This window comes from Rosa chinensis, chromosome 4 (assembly GCF_002994745.2).
Source record: "Rosa chinensis cultivar Old Blush chromosome 4, RchiOBHm-V2, whole genome shotgun sequence".
NCBI classification, from domain to species: Eukaryota; Viridiplantae; Streptophyta; class Magnoliopsida; order Rosales; family Rosaceae; genus Rosa; species Rosa chinensis.
In genome coordinates this window covers 22,982,822-22,997,894 of record NC_037091.1, presented here as the reverse complement: position 1 = coordinate 22,997,894, position 15,073 = coordinate 22,982,822, and the positions used below count along the sequence as shown (strand labels likewise).

The window sequence follows — 15,073 nt, the reverse complement described above, 5'->3', positions numbered from 1 at the left end:
TTTGTATCGATGATCAAAAGATCTATTTGTACCACAGTCGCTCTCTTTCTAGGGCAGGTATCCTTCAAACCAATCGGCCTCCCTCATTTCCTTGTGGGGCCTGCGACTATTAACTGCCACTACTACAATAACATGATTTAAGGACACGGGAAATGAGTCCTCTATTACATTTAAGGACACCTAAAAAATGTGTCCTCTATCCGGGTGTCATTATAAGTCACATACAAGGACACTGAAAAAGTGTCATCTTTTCCTTACAAGGACACTTAAACTGTGTCCTTAAAGAACAAAGTAAAGTGTCCTCGTATCTAATAGATGACACATAAAATGTGTTCTCACATCAATAGAAATGTGTCCTCTTTTCCCTACTATGACACATAAACTGTGTCCTCAAAGGTGCAAAATAAGTGTCCTTGTATCTTTTAGAGGACAATAAAACGTGTTCTCATATCAATAGAAATGTGTCCTCTTTTCCCTACTAGGACACATTTCTTGTGTCCTCAAAACAAAATGAAAGTGTCATCCTTTGCTTATAAGGACTCATAATCTGTGTCCTTAAAAGTTGAAAACTATCCAAAAAAAAATAATTTATCCAAAGCATCTGAAAATCACCAAAAGGACTATATTACTTACTAAAATACATTAATATACATACAAAAAGTATGAAGTGACTACAAAATGAACTAGAAAAAATAACTTAATGAATACTCTACTAATCTTCTAATCTTCGGTCAATAGATGATTCTCTTCCTAGTCAAGTCTTTCCTACCATTTCTGTCCAAGATCACATCCTGCTTTTGCAGCAATCTGAAACCGCTCTCTTGCCATTCCTGCCTGGTCTCTTACAATGCTTTCTGCATTCTTTCTTGCCTTTCTGGCTAAAGAACCCCTTTTCGAAGTCAAGTTCATCACAGATTATGGGACTTCAACACCTAAGACATGCAAATATGTTGTTAAGACTGAAAGTTCATGACATGGGACAGAAATATATTTGTATTAGATTGATACAAACCTCATATATTTGTATTAGATTGATACAAATCCATGTTAGTATAGCATACTCTGATAAACTTTTGAGGCTTTTAAACACAGCGAGTGCAGGTGGAGTGGCTGTCCTCATAGCTTCAATATCAAAAGTTCTCACCATCTCTGAATGTACTCTTTCCTGTATTAGTAATTGAATATTATGGTCAGGCATGTTGAATATAATCAAATAAGTTTGGTTCTTTTATTTTAATGTAAAGGAGTTGTGGAGCTACGTTATATTTTGTAGAAAGATCATAGGTACTATTTAAAAGAGGCAACTAAATCATAATGAATTCACTTTCAAGAATGATAGAACTTCAACCCTCTTTGCATATACTCACAGACCATATACTGTAAAAACAAAGTAGTCCTACCACTTACATGACTTAGCAATAAAATGATATGTGAGAATCACATATTTTTTTTTGGAGGCTTTATGTCAAATTTTTATAAATACTGGTAAAGAAGGGTCAAGCCCATGTCTACAAAGTAAAGCAGTGTTATTCATTTGTGATGCTAGAATTTATAAATACCATTGATAGTGGCAAGAATATGTATGCAATTAATAAATTGGCATACTCATCCAATACAAAAATAAGTATATATCACACCTTAAAGCAGCAAACATCTACTACTATCAAACATACAGTTGATCACACTGATACAAAATACCTCATTGAGGCGTTCGTCATCCTTCATCTTTTCCAACATCCAGCGATCAATTAACACCTTATTTCAGGGTTTAGAGCATCACCTCCACTAAAAGTCCCTCAGCCTGGTTTGTAGGGATTCCAATAAACCAAAAAATCTTGTCAATCTAATATTACCCAGGGATTCAATAATCTTATCTTCAATTTGAAATCAAAATCAAAATAGCAAAGCTGCGTAGTAATGGTGTAGCAGCGTACCTATGTTTTTGCATGACTGAAAGATGCTTTAACACCAAATCACAGCATTGATATAAGAAACACATTGATATAAGAAACAATTACAACCACTGCAAATGAAACCTGCAATAAAAACCCTCAGAATCAACACAGGGATTTAGTGCACTATATCAAACTTGCACTGATTACAAATCACTACAACATTAACTTGACTAACTTTCTAACAATTGAGCTAGACGCTTTTGCTGGTATATTCCTCTACCTTTATGTGGACAAATAGAGTCATACTTTTGTTCATATCTCCAATTTTAAGATTACTAGCAGTACATTATTACACATCACAAAATGGAAAATCTAACATGTGGACGCATCAAAAGAGTTGCATAAAAGGAACTTCAAAATGTCTAATAGATAAGATAAAGGCAGTGTAGTCAAAAGGTAAGGGCTAAAGTTCACAAAAAACATAAAACAAACACTCCCCAACCAACAGAATGGTTGTTCAAAAGGCTCAATTTGTTATAGAGAAGATATGTTCCAGAACAGTCTTGCTTTCATGACTTCTACCTAGTCTTTTATTTCTGAAAGCTAGGAAACTGAAGTTCCATGCAAAGATATCCACAGAACAAAAACACACAAACATTTAAATGTTCACACTAAGGAAGTTTGACTAAAATGCCTCACTCAAATTACCCTTTCCTTTAGATCTATGTGCCTCCAAGACTCCAAGGTCCAAGCATTCTCCAACAATGCAAATTAGAGTAGGTGGCATTCTAATAATATCTAAGTTGAGAACTTAGCATGAGGACTTGTACCTCACCACTTAGATTAGATCTGAACAATTAAGATCACAAATGGGTAGGACTGGACGAGTTGCATCTTTTTTTTTTTTTTTTTTTTTTGGAGTAGAAACGAGGCATGAGATGCACCTTATCCATCTATAAGTGATCTAACAGTTCAGATGCAAGTCCTCAAGTTTAATCCTTAGCTCAGGTCTTCTTTAAAAGCCTTCGTAAATAACAATATGAACAGTGAAAAGTTTTCAAAATGACTGAAACCCACTGTATTACAAGTTATACGCAGCAATATCAGTGTTGTCCTATGTCACAGGGATCTAACTTCAGCACATCTATGTATAAGCATTATTAGTATCACAGGTACAAACAATAAAGATGTAACAGTTTACAAAATAAAAGTAGCACATTCTCATCCTCAGGCAGAGCACCATTGAGTAGGTACCACATACTCAGTCAAGCTAAGGCAAGCAATTAAATCTTTGTGAAAAGGCAAGCATTCAATATTTGTGCCAAATTGACGTTGATTAGGAAATTCTATGAGTTGTGGACCCTGGAACAAGTCTCAAATGAATAGAATTAGAGAATCTTATGAGTAAATCAGTCCAAAAATTGATAATTGAGATCTCAGAATGCTTTCCAGTGAATTTATACCAAAGTTCTATAAAGCTAATCTTTCCTGACAGCATCATTCAGTGTCAGATTGCAGGCTGTGGGAACTTCTTCACAAACATAGTAAAAGGAAGATAGATAGATGGTGTATATTCATACAGTGAAATATTGGAATAAGAGGAAAAGAAAACCCACCCGGTACTTTTGAAAATTCCTAAAATGCCTGATTCAGGGCCATGACCAAGTCTTCCAGAACCTCCTCCCCAACTTAAGGACTCACCTCCATCTGGTGAGAACGTATAAATTAAGGCTCAGAACTATTGTAAATGACTAAAAAATCAAGCAAGTGTCAATATTGCACCTTCAAGCCTTCAAGCCTTCAATACTAATACTCTCTCATGCAGTTCCTGGTTGACATGCCATTAAGTTTGACACCAGATCCAACTTATTAGTTGGTACTTGCTTATTCAGCTAGTTAATACTTATAAAAAAAAAAATTAACAAACTGGTGTTGAAAAGGAGCTTACAGATTCTGCAAGTTAACCAACTTCCCAAGCTCAGGAGGAACAGTTCCAGAACACATGTTAGTCTCAAGGTTCCTGAAAACATGTTCTCCTTTTCATCAAAGAAGGCTAAATCAAACAAAAATTAAACTTGATTTAACAAATACAATGAAGAATTAGATGGAGATAGAGGCAGAGCATACAAGTACTTTAGAGTGCTGATGTATCCCAAGAAGACAGAGATTGGTCCAGTTAAGTTGTTCACATTAAAGGACCTGCAGTTTACTCAAAGTTCAATCATTATAAGTCATTATTGGACAACAAAGAATATGGAGTTAAGAACTGAATTTACAAATATTCCAACTTTGCAGAAGCCCATTCACTCAGTATCACTAAGAAAATTCCTTGTGAGATCACTATAAACAAGGCAAACATATTAGTAATAACACTAGCATTTGAGAAAAAGTAAACATTTTCAGATAGTCTCATGGTACATTACATATAGTATCAACAATATATCTAATGACCTGGTTTATGTTGCTTATTATTAAAGAAGAAATCTTGTGAATAAGACAGAGACAACTAAACCAACCAATCTCCTAGCACTATATGATTTTCAAATTAACGCAAAGCCAATAACTCACAGCACAGAACTATGCAATTTCATAGTTAACCAACTCAAATACTTAAGTCACAACGATAATCAAACAAGAATCTAGGATACAAACAGTGTTGGAATCAATGAACTAGTCAGGAACTGAGTGCATGTACAGAACAATTACACTAAACACCTTCACAATAGTACACTACATACTACAAGTCACTAATTGATTAAACAATGAGAACCAATGTTAGTAAACTACTACAAAACGCTCCAAACCAAAGACTTTGCATCTCAAATTCACTGATACTAAAACCCAGATAAAAAAAAAACCGATCAAACAAGCAAAAGATCAAAACTTTACAGAGATGGATTCAGAACATCATCAAAAGCAACAAACTTTACAAACAGAATTGAAGATTAAGCAGAAACCCAATAAAAGATTACTCAGAAAAAGAGAGGGAAAATAGATTTACATTGAGCAGGGAAGTGAGGATTTGGGGCTTTGGAGAGATAGAGTGTGCAGAAGAGTGAAAAAGGCGATGACCCAAAAGAGTCCTTGCAAAAAGAGCTGAAGCCATTCACTCAGAAGACCATAGAATTAAAGGGTTTTAGCTTTTCAGAACTCAATCAAGGATAAAAGTGAGAGTTAAAAAAGCCAAAAGGGGTGCCCAGAGATCAGCCATCACCAAGTAACAGATCCAACGATAACTAATATGGCTGTGCAGTTAGAATTCCAATTGAATCAGTTCAAATTTTTTGTTCAGTTAATTCAACTGAAATTAGAAACAGTACGAAATGAACTATTAGACCTAGCCAAAGCAAGAACAATTAGTTGTACAGATCTGGAATGAAATTGAAGAAACTAAGATTGAAAGTTACCGGAGGCGAGAATGGTCTTCCAAGTCCTTGGCGGAGAGGCTGGCGTTGCCGCCCAAAACAGTGAGCAAATATGCAGCGACAACCTTCATCTCTACTCTAGCTAAGGCTCAAACGCGGCAGTAGATTGGAGGCTCTGATAGAGCATGTGGGTTTTTGGCAGAATTTAGGTTTATATACAGAATTGTTTTGTGCGGGAAAAAGAAGGGGGAAGTTCAACTTTTGGCAAAAATATTTCGGCGGGCCACATAAGTTTGCTCCTGTTTTTTCTTTTCCCGTCCTTGTAGGGTTATTAGGACACCATGATAAATATGTGTCTTTTATGGGTGTCCTTATATCACGGTATTGTAGTAGTGTGCCACATCATCGCCACCACTAGAGGCAGTAGCGCCATCCCTTGGGGTGCATCAGGGGCACCGCTACGTCCTAAATTTAGGACGTCTATTCTTGTAGGCACATTTGCAACAGGGATATGTGATCTCATCATTTTAGCAAAGTCAGAAAATGCATCAGGTAAAATATCTGCTACGTTCTGAAACTCGATGATCTTTCGCACTTCAAGTTTGGATTGTGAGGTACTGGGATCGAGATAAGACAAAGGGGGGACAAACCACGACAATTCATGTCATTCCTATTGAATGTTGATAGACGTTCTTATCTCCCCCTAACAACAAGAAAATTGTCTCATCAAAATGACAATCCACAAAGTGTGCGGTAAAGAGATCGCCTGTCAAGGGTTCTAATTAAGTAGTGGACGATCGTTGGAGCCTCATATCCAACATATATGTCTATTCGTCTCTGAGGACCCATCTTGGTGGGCTGTGGCCGCGCAATTGACATATAAACCGTGTATATACCACCTAGCTTCCAAGTGTAAATACCAAAGATTAAGGCTCGCTAACCTCAAAGGCAAGGGCCAAACGCCAATAGTATGGCCCCAATAGCATGAGGAATAGGATGCTCAATATTAATCCCCAATAACATGTAATAGTCATTGAAAATCTTCAATGTAAACTCTCCAACATTTTCAAGTCGGATAGACTTAATAGGATGATCTGTGTAGTGAGCCTGTAGTCGTATGATCTATGCTAGGAGTTTAGCATAAGCAACATTTTGAGAGGACAATAGTGCCATATGTGACCAATGTGTCGGTCGGTCAACGAACACCTTAAAATATTTGAAAGATCCGCAAGTTGGTTGGATTGGTCCCTTTGGATTCTATGTAAAAACTAAGAACTGAATGAGTACTTTCGTATTGTGATGCCCCGGAAATTCATAATTATTTTCCGAGGATTTTCCGGAATTAATTTTATAACTATTGGACGGTTTCGTGGCTCGTGGATGGAGCGGAAGTGTTTCGGACGAATTTCTATTTAGAAGTATGACTTTAGGGGGGGCCTCAAGGTTGACTTTTTATAGGTTGGGATTCTCCTAAAACTTCCTTCACGAAAGTTGTAGAGCGCGTCGATACGAGTTCGTGGACATGTGGAACGCGAGAATCGGAGTTCGTATGAGAAAGTTATGGCCATTGGAAGAAATTTCCATTTTGGTATAAATAGAAGTTTCCCGAAGGAGAAACTTACTATTTTCATAATTTCCTTTTCCGGAAACCATTCCTTTCTCTCTCTTCTCTCTCGTTCGCACCTTCAGAATCGAAATTATCCGGCTGACCCGACCCGAACCCGGACGGTCCGACCTGACTTTTCCGGCTAACTGCGGCGGTCTCCGGCGACGAAACTTTCCAGATAGGATCGTCTCCTCCTTCTGGTCGTCCCTCTGGTGTCCTCTAGCGCCGATTCTCCTCCACAGCGGCGCTGCTAGGCGGTTCAGTTTGTGGATTTCGGACCCGATCGGAATTCCTTGTTCCGACGTCGGCGAGGCTTCAAGTCTTCTTGGTTGAGCTCAGAGCAGCCTCGTTGATCGATCCTTGGTGGTTGTTTGGATCGATTCATGTGAAACTTCGATCAACTCGGATTGGATTACTGTTCACAGCTTATGAGGTAGTTTTCGACCCCTTATGCTTGTTTTCTGACTTCGAGCTAGTTATGAGAATTCACAAGTATGCTTAGATGAAGAACTTTGTTGTTGGGAGTTTTGTGAAATAATGAGTTTTTGGCCGGCGGCGGTGCACCACCGTCTGTGGTGGCGTTCCGGAGGTGTTCCGGCCACTTAAGGAACTGTTTTTGGTATTATATATGTTCTACTCGTTGATACGAGCGTTTCGATATATAATATGCAAATTTTGGAGTTCGTATGGAATTGTTATGATTTTTGCAGTTTCATACCGATCGATTTATTCGATCCTTGAGGATTTGAGCGTCTGATCGACTTGTGGTTTGGCCACATCGATCATGGACGAATTTCGGGGACTTTGGGAGGTCTCGGATGTGGTTTCGCCTCATTTGGCGTCACCTTGGGAATTTTGGTTCGATTTAGGGTTTCGAACGTTATTCCTTGTGATTCGTTGACTGAATGAGAGCTGTAATTCCTTAGGTACGTGACGTAGTACTCCTTGGACGGCTATTTTGTGGATTGGCTGCCTTGTCCTGAATTGAAGAAGCAGCGGGAGTCTTGAGGTGAGTAATCTCACAAGGTTCATTAGTGAACGAATTTCCGTTATCGTTTGTTGAGTATGATCGATATGTGTTATGAGCAGGATCGATATTTGTTATGAGTATGATCGATATGTGTTATGAGTAGGATCGATATTTGTTATGAGTATGATCGATATTTGTTATGAGCAGGATAATATTTGTTATGAGCAGGATCAATATTTGTTATGAGTAGAATCGATATTTGTTATGAGCAGGATCAATATTTGTTATGAATATGGTCGATATTTGTTATGAGCATGACTACCCTATTGTCTTGGAGTTATTAGGTTAACTATGACTATAGTTGCTATTGTGGCATTCTGAGTGGATGATTATGTGTGTGTGTATATATATATTATGGGATGTATATATATACATATGTATTCATGTATTAGTGGGTTCGTGGTGAATCTTTGTGATGATTGTCATGTAAAGCTTGGGTAGGAATAATTGTGTAATGAATTGATGACATTAGTATGATGAATCTATGTGATGATCGCTATCTATGTGATGACTGGCGATATTTGCGTGAATCTATGTGATGATCGCTATCTATGTGATGACCAGCGAAATCTATGTGATGATTGATAGGAGCATTTTAATGCGACGTTTTAACTGCATTTCCCTACATTTTCTGCGTTATTTCCTTAATAAAACTCTGTTTAGGAAAGTTTCCATTCTTTGATTGGGAAAGTTCCTATTTGTAGAAAGTTTCTATTTTTTGTAGTTTCTATTTATCATTTTTAGTAAGTTTCCATTTTCGGTAGTTTCTATTTTTCATTTTTAGAAAGTTTCCCATTTTCAGTTTAGGAAAGTTGCCATTTTTCATTTTAGGAAAGTTTCTATTTTTCTTATTAGTTTCTATTTTCAGGACCTCCGAGCTAAAAAGTGGAAATGAACTCACAAATGGAAAGAGGAGCTTGCGAAAGTCAAGGGGAGCAAAGATGAAGAACAATGAGCCACAGAAATGAGCAGAAATGAAGAAAAGAAGTTTTCCTGGTCCAACCAGGAAACCCTGCGAAAAGGAGGAAAGCTTACCTATGAAGTTTCCAACGTTATCATGAAAAAGAAATGGAAAAATGAAGTGTTATGACGTTGGAAGGTGACAAGGCTTGAAGTTGAAGCAACAAGCAGGCCCAAGAACTCTCAAGACTCATTGGATTTTCGGCAAATTGGATCAAAGGCCCACAAAAGCCCATGCAACTAGGGTTTGTGACTCAATGAAGAAACCCTAGAGATGTTTGCCGTCCAAAATGAAGAGAGAAACAAGGAAAATGACGTGGAAAATCAGAATTATCAAAGGAGATTTTCTAGGGAGATTTTCTAGGGCTACTTTTATGGAAATAAATCAAGAGATAAACCCTAGAAGGCTCCTAGCCGTCCAAGCCAAGAGAAAAAGGAGGGATTGCCGTGCAAACCCTAGAGAATTCGGCCAAAAGATAATGAAGAGAGAAATTAGGGTTTTGCCGTGAGGAAAAATCAGAAAATAAAAGAGATTTCGTGGAGATTTCTTAGGGAGCTTTTAAAGGAAAGAGAATATGTGTTGAACACAAAAAGCTCTAAAAGGAGTCTAGATTCATCCCCCTTTAATCTCTAAACATATTGTTGCCGAAATTGGTGTAGAAAATCAGAAATTATCTATATATTTCGGCAAGAATTGTTTAGGGAATTAATATTGAAATTTTGTGATTGGTTGCACCACCTCATAGGGCTTATGTGGCAAGAATTCATTGGAGGAAATTATGTGGAGGAAGCAAGCACATGCCGTGAACTTCTCTAGGGTTTTGGACGGCTTGGACACCAAGGAGGACGTCCCCTATATAATCTCCCCTCTTCTCAACGTTTTGGAGTTCCCACTTTTGGCGTTTACACTTTGAGAAAAAAAAATCAGAAAACTCTCTCTAGCCTAGCCGTGTTCTTCTCCATCCTCTAGGGCAACCACGAAGTTCAAGCAAGGCCAAGGAAGAAGAAGACAAGCCGTGCACATCATCCATCACCATCCTTGAAGATTGCTTTCGAAATTCAAGAGACCATTCATCACTTCATTCATCTCATCTTCATCACGGTGTAATCCGATTCTCCTTGTACCTTTGCTTTGTATTTTCGTTGGTTTTGCCTTAGTTGACACATATGTATGAACAAGTGTTGTTTTCTGAAATTTTATGATTAATTGTTAATTTTCAGATTCATATATTGTGATTTATGGTTGCTTTTGTGTGAGTGTTTGATTAAATTTGCATGATAGAAATCTTTTGTATGATAATCTTGAATGGTTCGAAACATTTAGGGTTTTTATGTGAATGTTGCTACGAATTTGAGAACATGGATCAACTTTTTGGTTTTGTGTTCTTGAATCGATAAGTAGTAAAGGTTTTGTACAAAAACCGAATTTAATCAAAGAAGATTGCAATTAGGTGGACTTTTTCATACTAAGTTGCATATTTGAGTTGATAGCCTTTCTAGGTGCTTAATGCGTTAAACATGACATGATTGACTAGCTTTCTAGGGTTTGATTGCATGTTTGATAGGATTAATCTAGGTGCTTTCGCTTAGGTTAATTAGCATTGAAAGTAAAATATGGGAAATTGTTTGCTTTTGAACGTTTCACATGATCAACTCCTCTTGCATGACTATGATGAACAATGATGAACTTGAATCAATTTTAATCATGAGTTTCGACTTTGATCTTTGTTCTCACATCCCATTTGTAATTTTATGTTTTTGCATTTTAATCATTTTGTTAGCTTAGCTTTTATTTTCGAAAAAAGAAAACCAAAATCAAAAATATCCCCCCTTTTCGTAAATATGTATTTATTTTGTTATATTTTTGTAAATATTATACTTTGTTTTAATTTTAATTGTTTAATTGTTTGATAATGACAGGTGTACCCTCAATCCCCGGAATAGAACGATCCCTATTTACTTTATACTACTAATGACATTTCAGGGTTAAATTGGTCGCTTCCCAAAAGCGACACCAATTTTTGGCGCCGTTGCCGGGGATTGAAAAATCATTTGTCACTTTGTGAATAATGTGTGTTTTGTTTATATTGTGACCGAAAAAAAAAAAAAAAAAAAAATTACTTGTTAATTATTTTGTAATTGTCGAAAATTAGTTAGTTAATTACTTAGGTTGTTATTTATATTGTTGAATACGAATTTTTATTGTAGGTTGTAAATTAAAGAAGGAATAGGTGAAGTCGTGTTTATTAATATTGACCTAAACCCCTTATTGGTACCTGGTCCAGGTCCTTTAAGGTTGAGGGCGGTCTTTATTAACATTCATTGAACTGTCTTCACACTTAGGACCTTTTTCTTCCAAGTAAGTATAGCCTATGTGGGATGGTGTCTAGGAAGGGGACAACGCTCATGACTGGTTCTTGAATCCAGAAGTGCGTGCAAATGAGCCTAAACCACAATGTGGGAGTAGCTCATGCCAAAATGGATTCTACCTCTCGTGGTCGCCCTCCCCTACCTGGCCATTTCAGTAAGGTTGCCCAAAGGATGTAGGAGGGACTTTGTGTCTAGACGAATATACTTGGGCCGCACGTCCTCTTGATTTACCGCTTGGAATTGAATTTGAAATCAATGATATATATAACAAATGAAAATATTGTGATTCACTAAGGTATATTGGATTACACATAGTCTTGAAAAGGGTAGCTGTTTCAGTCCCATTGCACATCGAGACTCCCTGTTCCCGTACCTAAGTGTTGAAAATAATTGTAAAGAAAAGGAAGAATAACAATTATTTGTAAGTATTTTCGTACAAAGGAAAGGAAAGAATGTGAATTTTTGTACTTAAGTTCATAAAAAAAAGAAGAAAAAAAAAAAAGAAAAAAAGAGAAGTTGTACAAAGTGTGACGTTTTGTTCTTGTGTGAAAGTATTGTACAAAATGTGTCTAATCTTAAGAAAAGAAAAGAATTAATTGTATATATCGTTAAATTCTTGATTGTTATAAGTGTGTAAAATCGTATGAGTAGATAAGAGCCCTTTTGTTAATATTGGCCTTAACCCTTCATTAGTGCCTTTCTAAGGTCTTATGAGGTTGTGGGCGGCTTTTATTAGCTATCTATATGATGACCAGCGAAATCTATGTGATGATCGCTATCTATGTGATGATTGGCGATATCTGCGTGAATCTATGTGATGATCCTTGAAATCTAGGTGATGATCAGTGTGATGATTGCTCGGTAGCAGAGCTGAGTTGTTATTAAGTTAACAAAGATCGAGAGGACTGCTGTGATGGTTGGGGCTACCTACAGACGTCAGAGTGTGGGACTTCGATGACTACTTTGTCTTGAATTGCTTGACTTAATGTGACCTCCTGAACTAAATTATATGCAGGGGTTACTATGATTCCTTTTGCTTGTTTGATATGTGATTGCCTTGTTTCTTCTTGATTGTATTGATTGATGGTTTGATTTATCTTAAGAGCATAGTGGTGACGAATTGTACTCTGTGTTGAGGATAGGAGGGTGATTCTTTGATTTTTCACCTTTGATGTCATGTTGATGACAAAAGCTCCTGGGGGGGGGGGAAATGGGAAATGAGTGTGATTTTGGAATTCGCTGTAGTGCGTTATGGTGGCGTCAAACATTGCTTGAGGAAGTCTTGTTTGACCTAAATTTGTGTAATTGGATGCTAGGATTGAGGTTATGAGCAGGAGGCTTTTGTGAAATTTGTGTAATTGGTTTTGAGTTACTCATACGAGATTCATAAGCTTACCGGGTTTGTTGTGTGGCAATCCGGTGCACTATTCAATGGAATGGTGTAGAGGTTAATCCTGCAGGTCAGGGAAATCGTGGCTGAAGCTAAGGTGGCGCTTTTGCAGCTTTACGGTAGGAAGCCATCTTTGTGACTTTACCGTTGATAAGGATTTCCGTTGTATAGTTACTCTGAGCTGCATTTACGTTTTATCTTGTTGTTGACAATTTAATTCGTATGCTTGTGTAATATATAACTCTATGGACGAGTGTATATTAACTTTGAGGGTTCAGGGCATCAATATCTGTATAAGTTAAAGGGAAAAAGATTCCAGGTATTTTGTATTGATGACTGGGCGTTCACGCATATATAATTATGGGGTTATATATATCGATTTTCATGTGTGCAAAATCAGGGGCGTGACACGTATCCTTTTCATAGGACAGTCTCGGTCCTAATTTCCCTAAGGAATAGACTTTGCAGAATGAGCGAGAGGCCTTATAAGCAACAAATAAAGATTTTGGTTGGGCTGGGGCGTCAAAAATGTCATTAGAAGCAAAATTAGAGGACATGGTGCCCCCATTGGTGTCACCATTAAGGACGGCGGCAGCAGTCCCACGTGGTCCTGGAATCAATTTCTGATTCTTCATTCATGTTGCTCGAAAGTATGGATGTCTGTGTGAAATCTTTAATATACGGATCATGATGTTACAACCAGGATGACGTAACCTTTCATGCCAAAGCCAATATGTGTCTGAATCTAAGAGATCTTCTCTTATTACATTATTGGATTCAATAAGTCGAATAGTAGTGAAATAAAGTCCACTAGAAAGACACATAAGTTTGTCTAAGATGCGCTTTCATCCGCAATCATTGGAGGTGATGCAAAGGAACTTATTTCCGCTCTCAGTAAATGTTTCCTCATGGAATCCATTGGCTCGAATATCTTTGAAGCTCAATAGGGTTTGATTTTGCCTAGGAGTATAGAGAGCTTCTACGACATTGATCAAAGTGCCATTTGGTAAGAGGAATTAGACCATTCCATGTCCTTGAACCAAAATCAATGGTCTAGCCATCCTAGTCACATAGGAGTACGTAGGCAATATCTCTAAGAATAGTTGCCTACAGAGGAGGATTGTGTGAGTAGTCGCACTATCCATGAGACAATGAAGTTCGTCAGAGTCCATTCATAAAAGAAAAGCTCATAATTAAAATAGAGTCGATATGAAAAGAACTCAAAATTTTATTCATAAGTCAAAGGTTACATGATTGTTTCTAACCACAAAGAAATCTAATCTGAAAACTAGCTAATGCAAAACAAAGGTAGTTGTTTAACTTCTTTCAGTAACTCTAAATTAAGCATGGCCAGGAAAGTGGGAAGAGATGTCGGTGTAGCAAAGATCTCTTAGTACCACTTATCTTAACTACTTTCCTAGACATCACACTTACTTTGGATGAGTCTAATTGAAGAAAAGCTAAAACCAATGGCATCTACTAAATACTATGGCAATTGTCTTATCACATCATCTTGGAAAAATAAAGACTTAATAAACAAAATCGTTGATCTCTTGATCCTGGCCAGATTTGAAGCCTTCCACCCTTAACTCAAGATCTTCATCTTGATCTTCTTGCTCCATGTAGTGTGCTTCCCTTACTTCACGGTATATCTTGTATGCATTTGCAACCACTAGAGGTGGTAGAGGCGACTTATCTCTTCCCACAGCGGCTTTTTCGGCTCCCGTCTCCTTGTTCTGGCGGTCATATTCTTGAACGGAGCAACTATATGGACCAAAACATCCAAATTGATCCCTAGAGTTAGGGTTTTGCTCGTGGCATCCTCCCTTAGAGGCACCACTATTATTGGACTCTGGAATCGTCTGTATTCCTACGGGTTCCAAATCATAGTTCTTCACAAGAATGTTGTTTTGCTTTTTAGCAACAGATATAGCTCATATGAGCTCATGAAACCTTGTGATCCAGTTTTCATTAACTTCAATCTGCTAGTTCTTAGCAACCATCAGAGCAAAGACGGGGAAGGTGGAGAGAGTGCTCTCAATCAACATTGCATATGTGATGTCTTTACCACAGAACTCCAACAAGGCTTTTGAATTGTAGTTAAGAATTGACTTGAAATCACAAAAGCGGAGGTTATGCCATTACACTTCTAAATCTGGAAATAGGGAGTCACAGACGTCCCCAAAGCGCTCTTCAAGTGAGACCCACAACCTTCTAGGGTCTTCTTCATTTAGATACTGGAGCTGAGGAGATTCATCCATATGATGAGTCATTAGGATGACGTCTTTAGCCCTATTTGCATCTAAAGCTTCAGCAATAGTTATGGTGAGCACATCTGTGCTAGGCTCTTGGATCGTGCTAGGATCCCTTGGGCCTTGAGATGTTGGTGGACATCACGAACCCAGTTGTGATATCCTAAGCCAGTTGTTCCCAATGGAGCAAAGTCCAGCTTGTTCA

General features: G+C 37.7%; 1 protein-coding gene across 3 annotated transcripts; it reads right to left on the bottom strand.

Annotated features, from left to right (window-relative positions):
* Positions 1-608: 608 nt before the first annotated feature.
* On the bottom strand, positions 609-5,533 carry LOC112200319 (LRR receptor-like serine/threonine-protein kinase ER1). Of its 3 annotated transcripts, XR_005809578.1 has the most exons (9): positions 5,303-5,531; positions 4,023-4,094; positions 3,844-3,915; positions 3,678-3,723; positions 3,512-3,602; positions 1,935-2,036; positions 1,699-1,801; positions 1,013-1,165; positions 609-932 (listed from the first exon to the last, which is right to left on the bottom strand). XR_005809578.1 is itself a non-coding variant. In XM_024341342.1 (5 exons), exons 1-4 carry the CDS (start codon positions 5,389-5,391, stop codon positions 3,702-3,704), a joined length of 255 nt encoding a protein of 84 aa, XP_024197110.1. In that variant the 5' UTR covers positions 5,392-5,533; the 3' UTR covers positions 3,264-3,602; positions 3,678-3,701. The 3 variants fall into 3 exon arrangements, 1 of the variants encoding a protein (XP_024197110.1); XR_002936275.2 differs by lacking the exons at positions 609-932; positions 1,013-1,165; positions 1,699-1,801; positions 1,935-2,036 and adding an exon at positions 2,791-3,257 and having other exon boundaries at positions 5,303-5,533; XM_024341342.1 differs by lacking the exons at positions 609-932; positions 1,013-1,165; positions 1,699-1,801; positions 1,935-2,036 and having other exon boundaries at positions 3,264-3,602; positions 5,303-5,533.
* Between the last annotated feature and the right edge of the window lie 9,540 nt (positions 5,534-15,073).

What these genes read in the sequence shown, in the direction of transcription:
- LOC112200319 (XM_024341342.1), bottom strand. Translation starts at nt 5,391, where the DNA reads ATGAAGGTTGTCGCTGCATATTTGCTCACTGTTTTGGGCGGCAACGCC. An exon ending in GAAGACCATTCTCGCCTCCG is followed by an intron (nt 4,095 to 5,302) that starts GTAACTTTCAAT and finishes AGTAAACTGCAG; the next exon opens with GTCCTTTAATGTGAACAACT. An exon ending in TTGGTTAACTTGCAGAATCT is followed by an intron (nt 3,724 to 3,843) that starts GTAAGCTCCTTT and finishes CATGTCAACCAG; the next exon opens with GAACTGCATGAGAGAGTATT.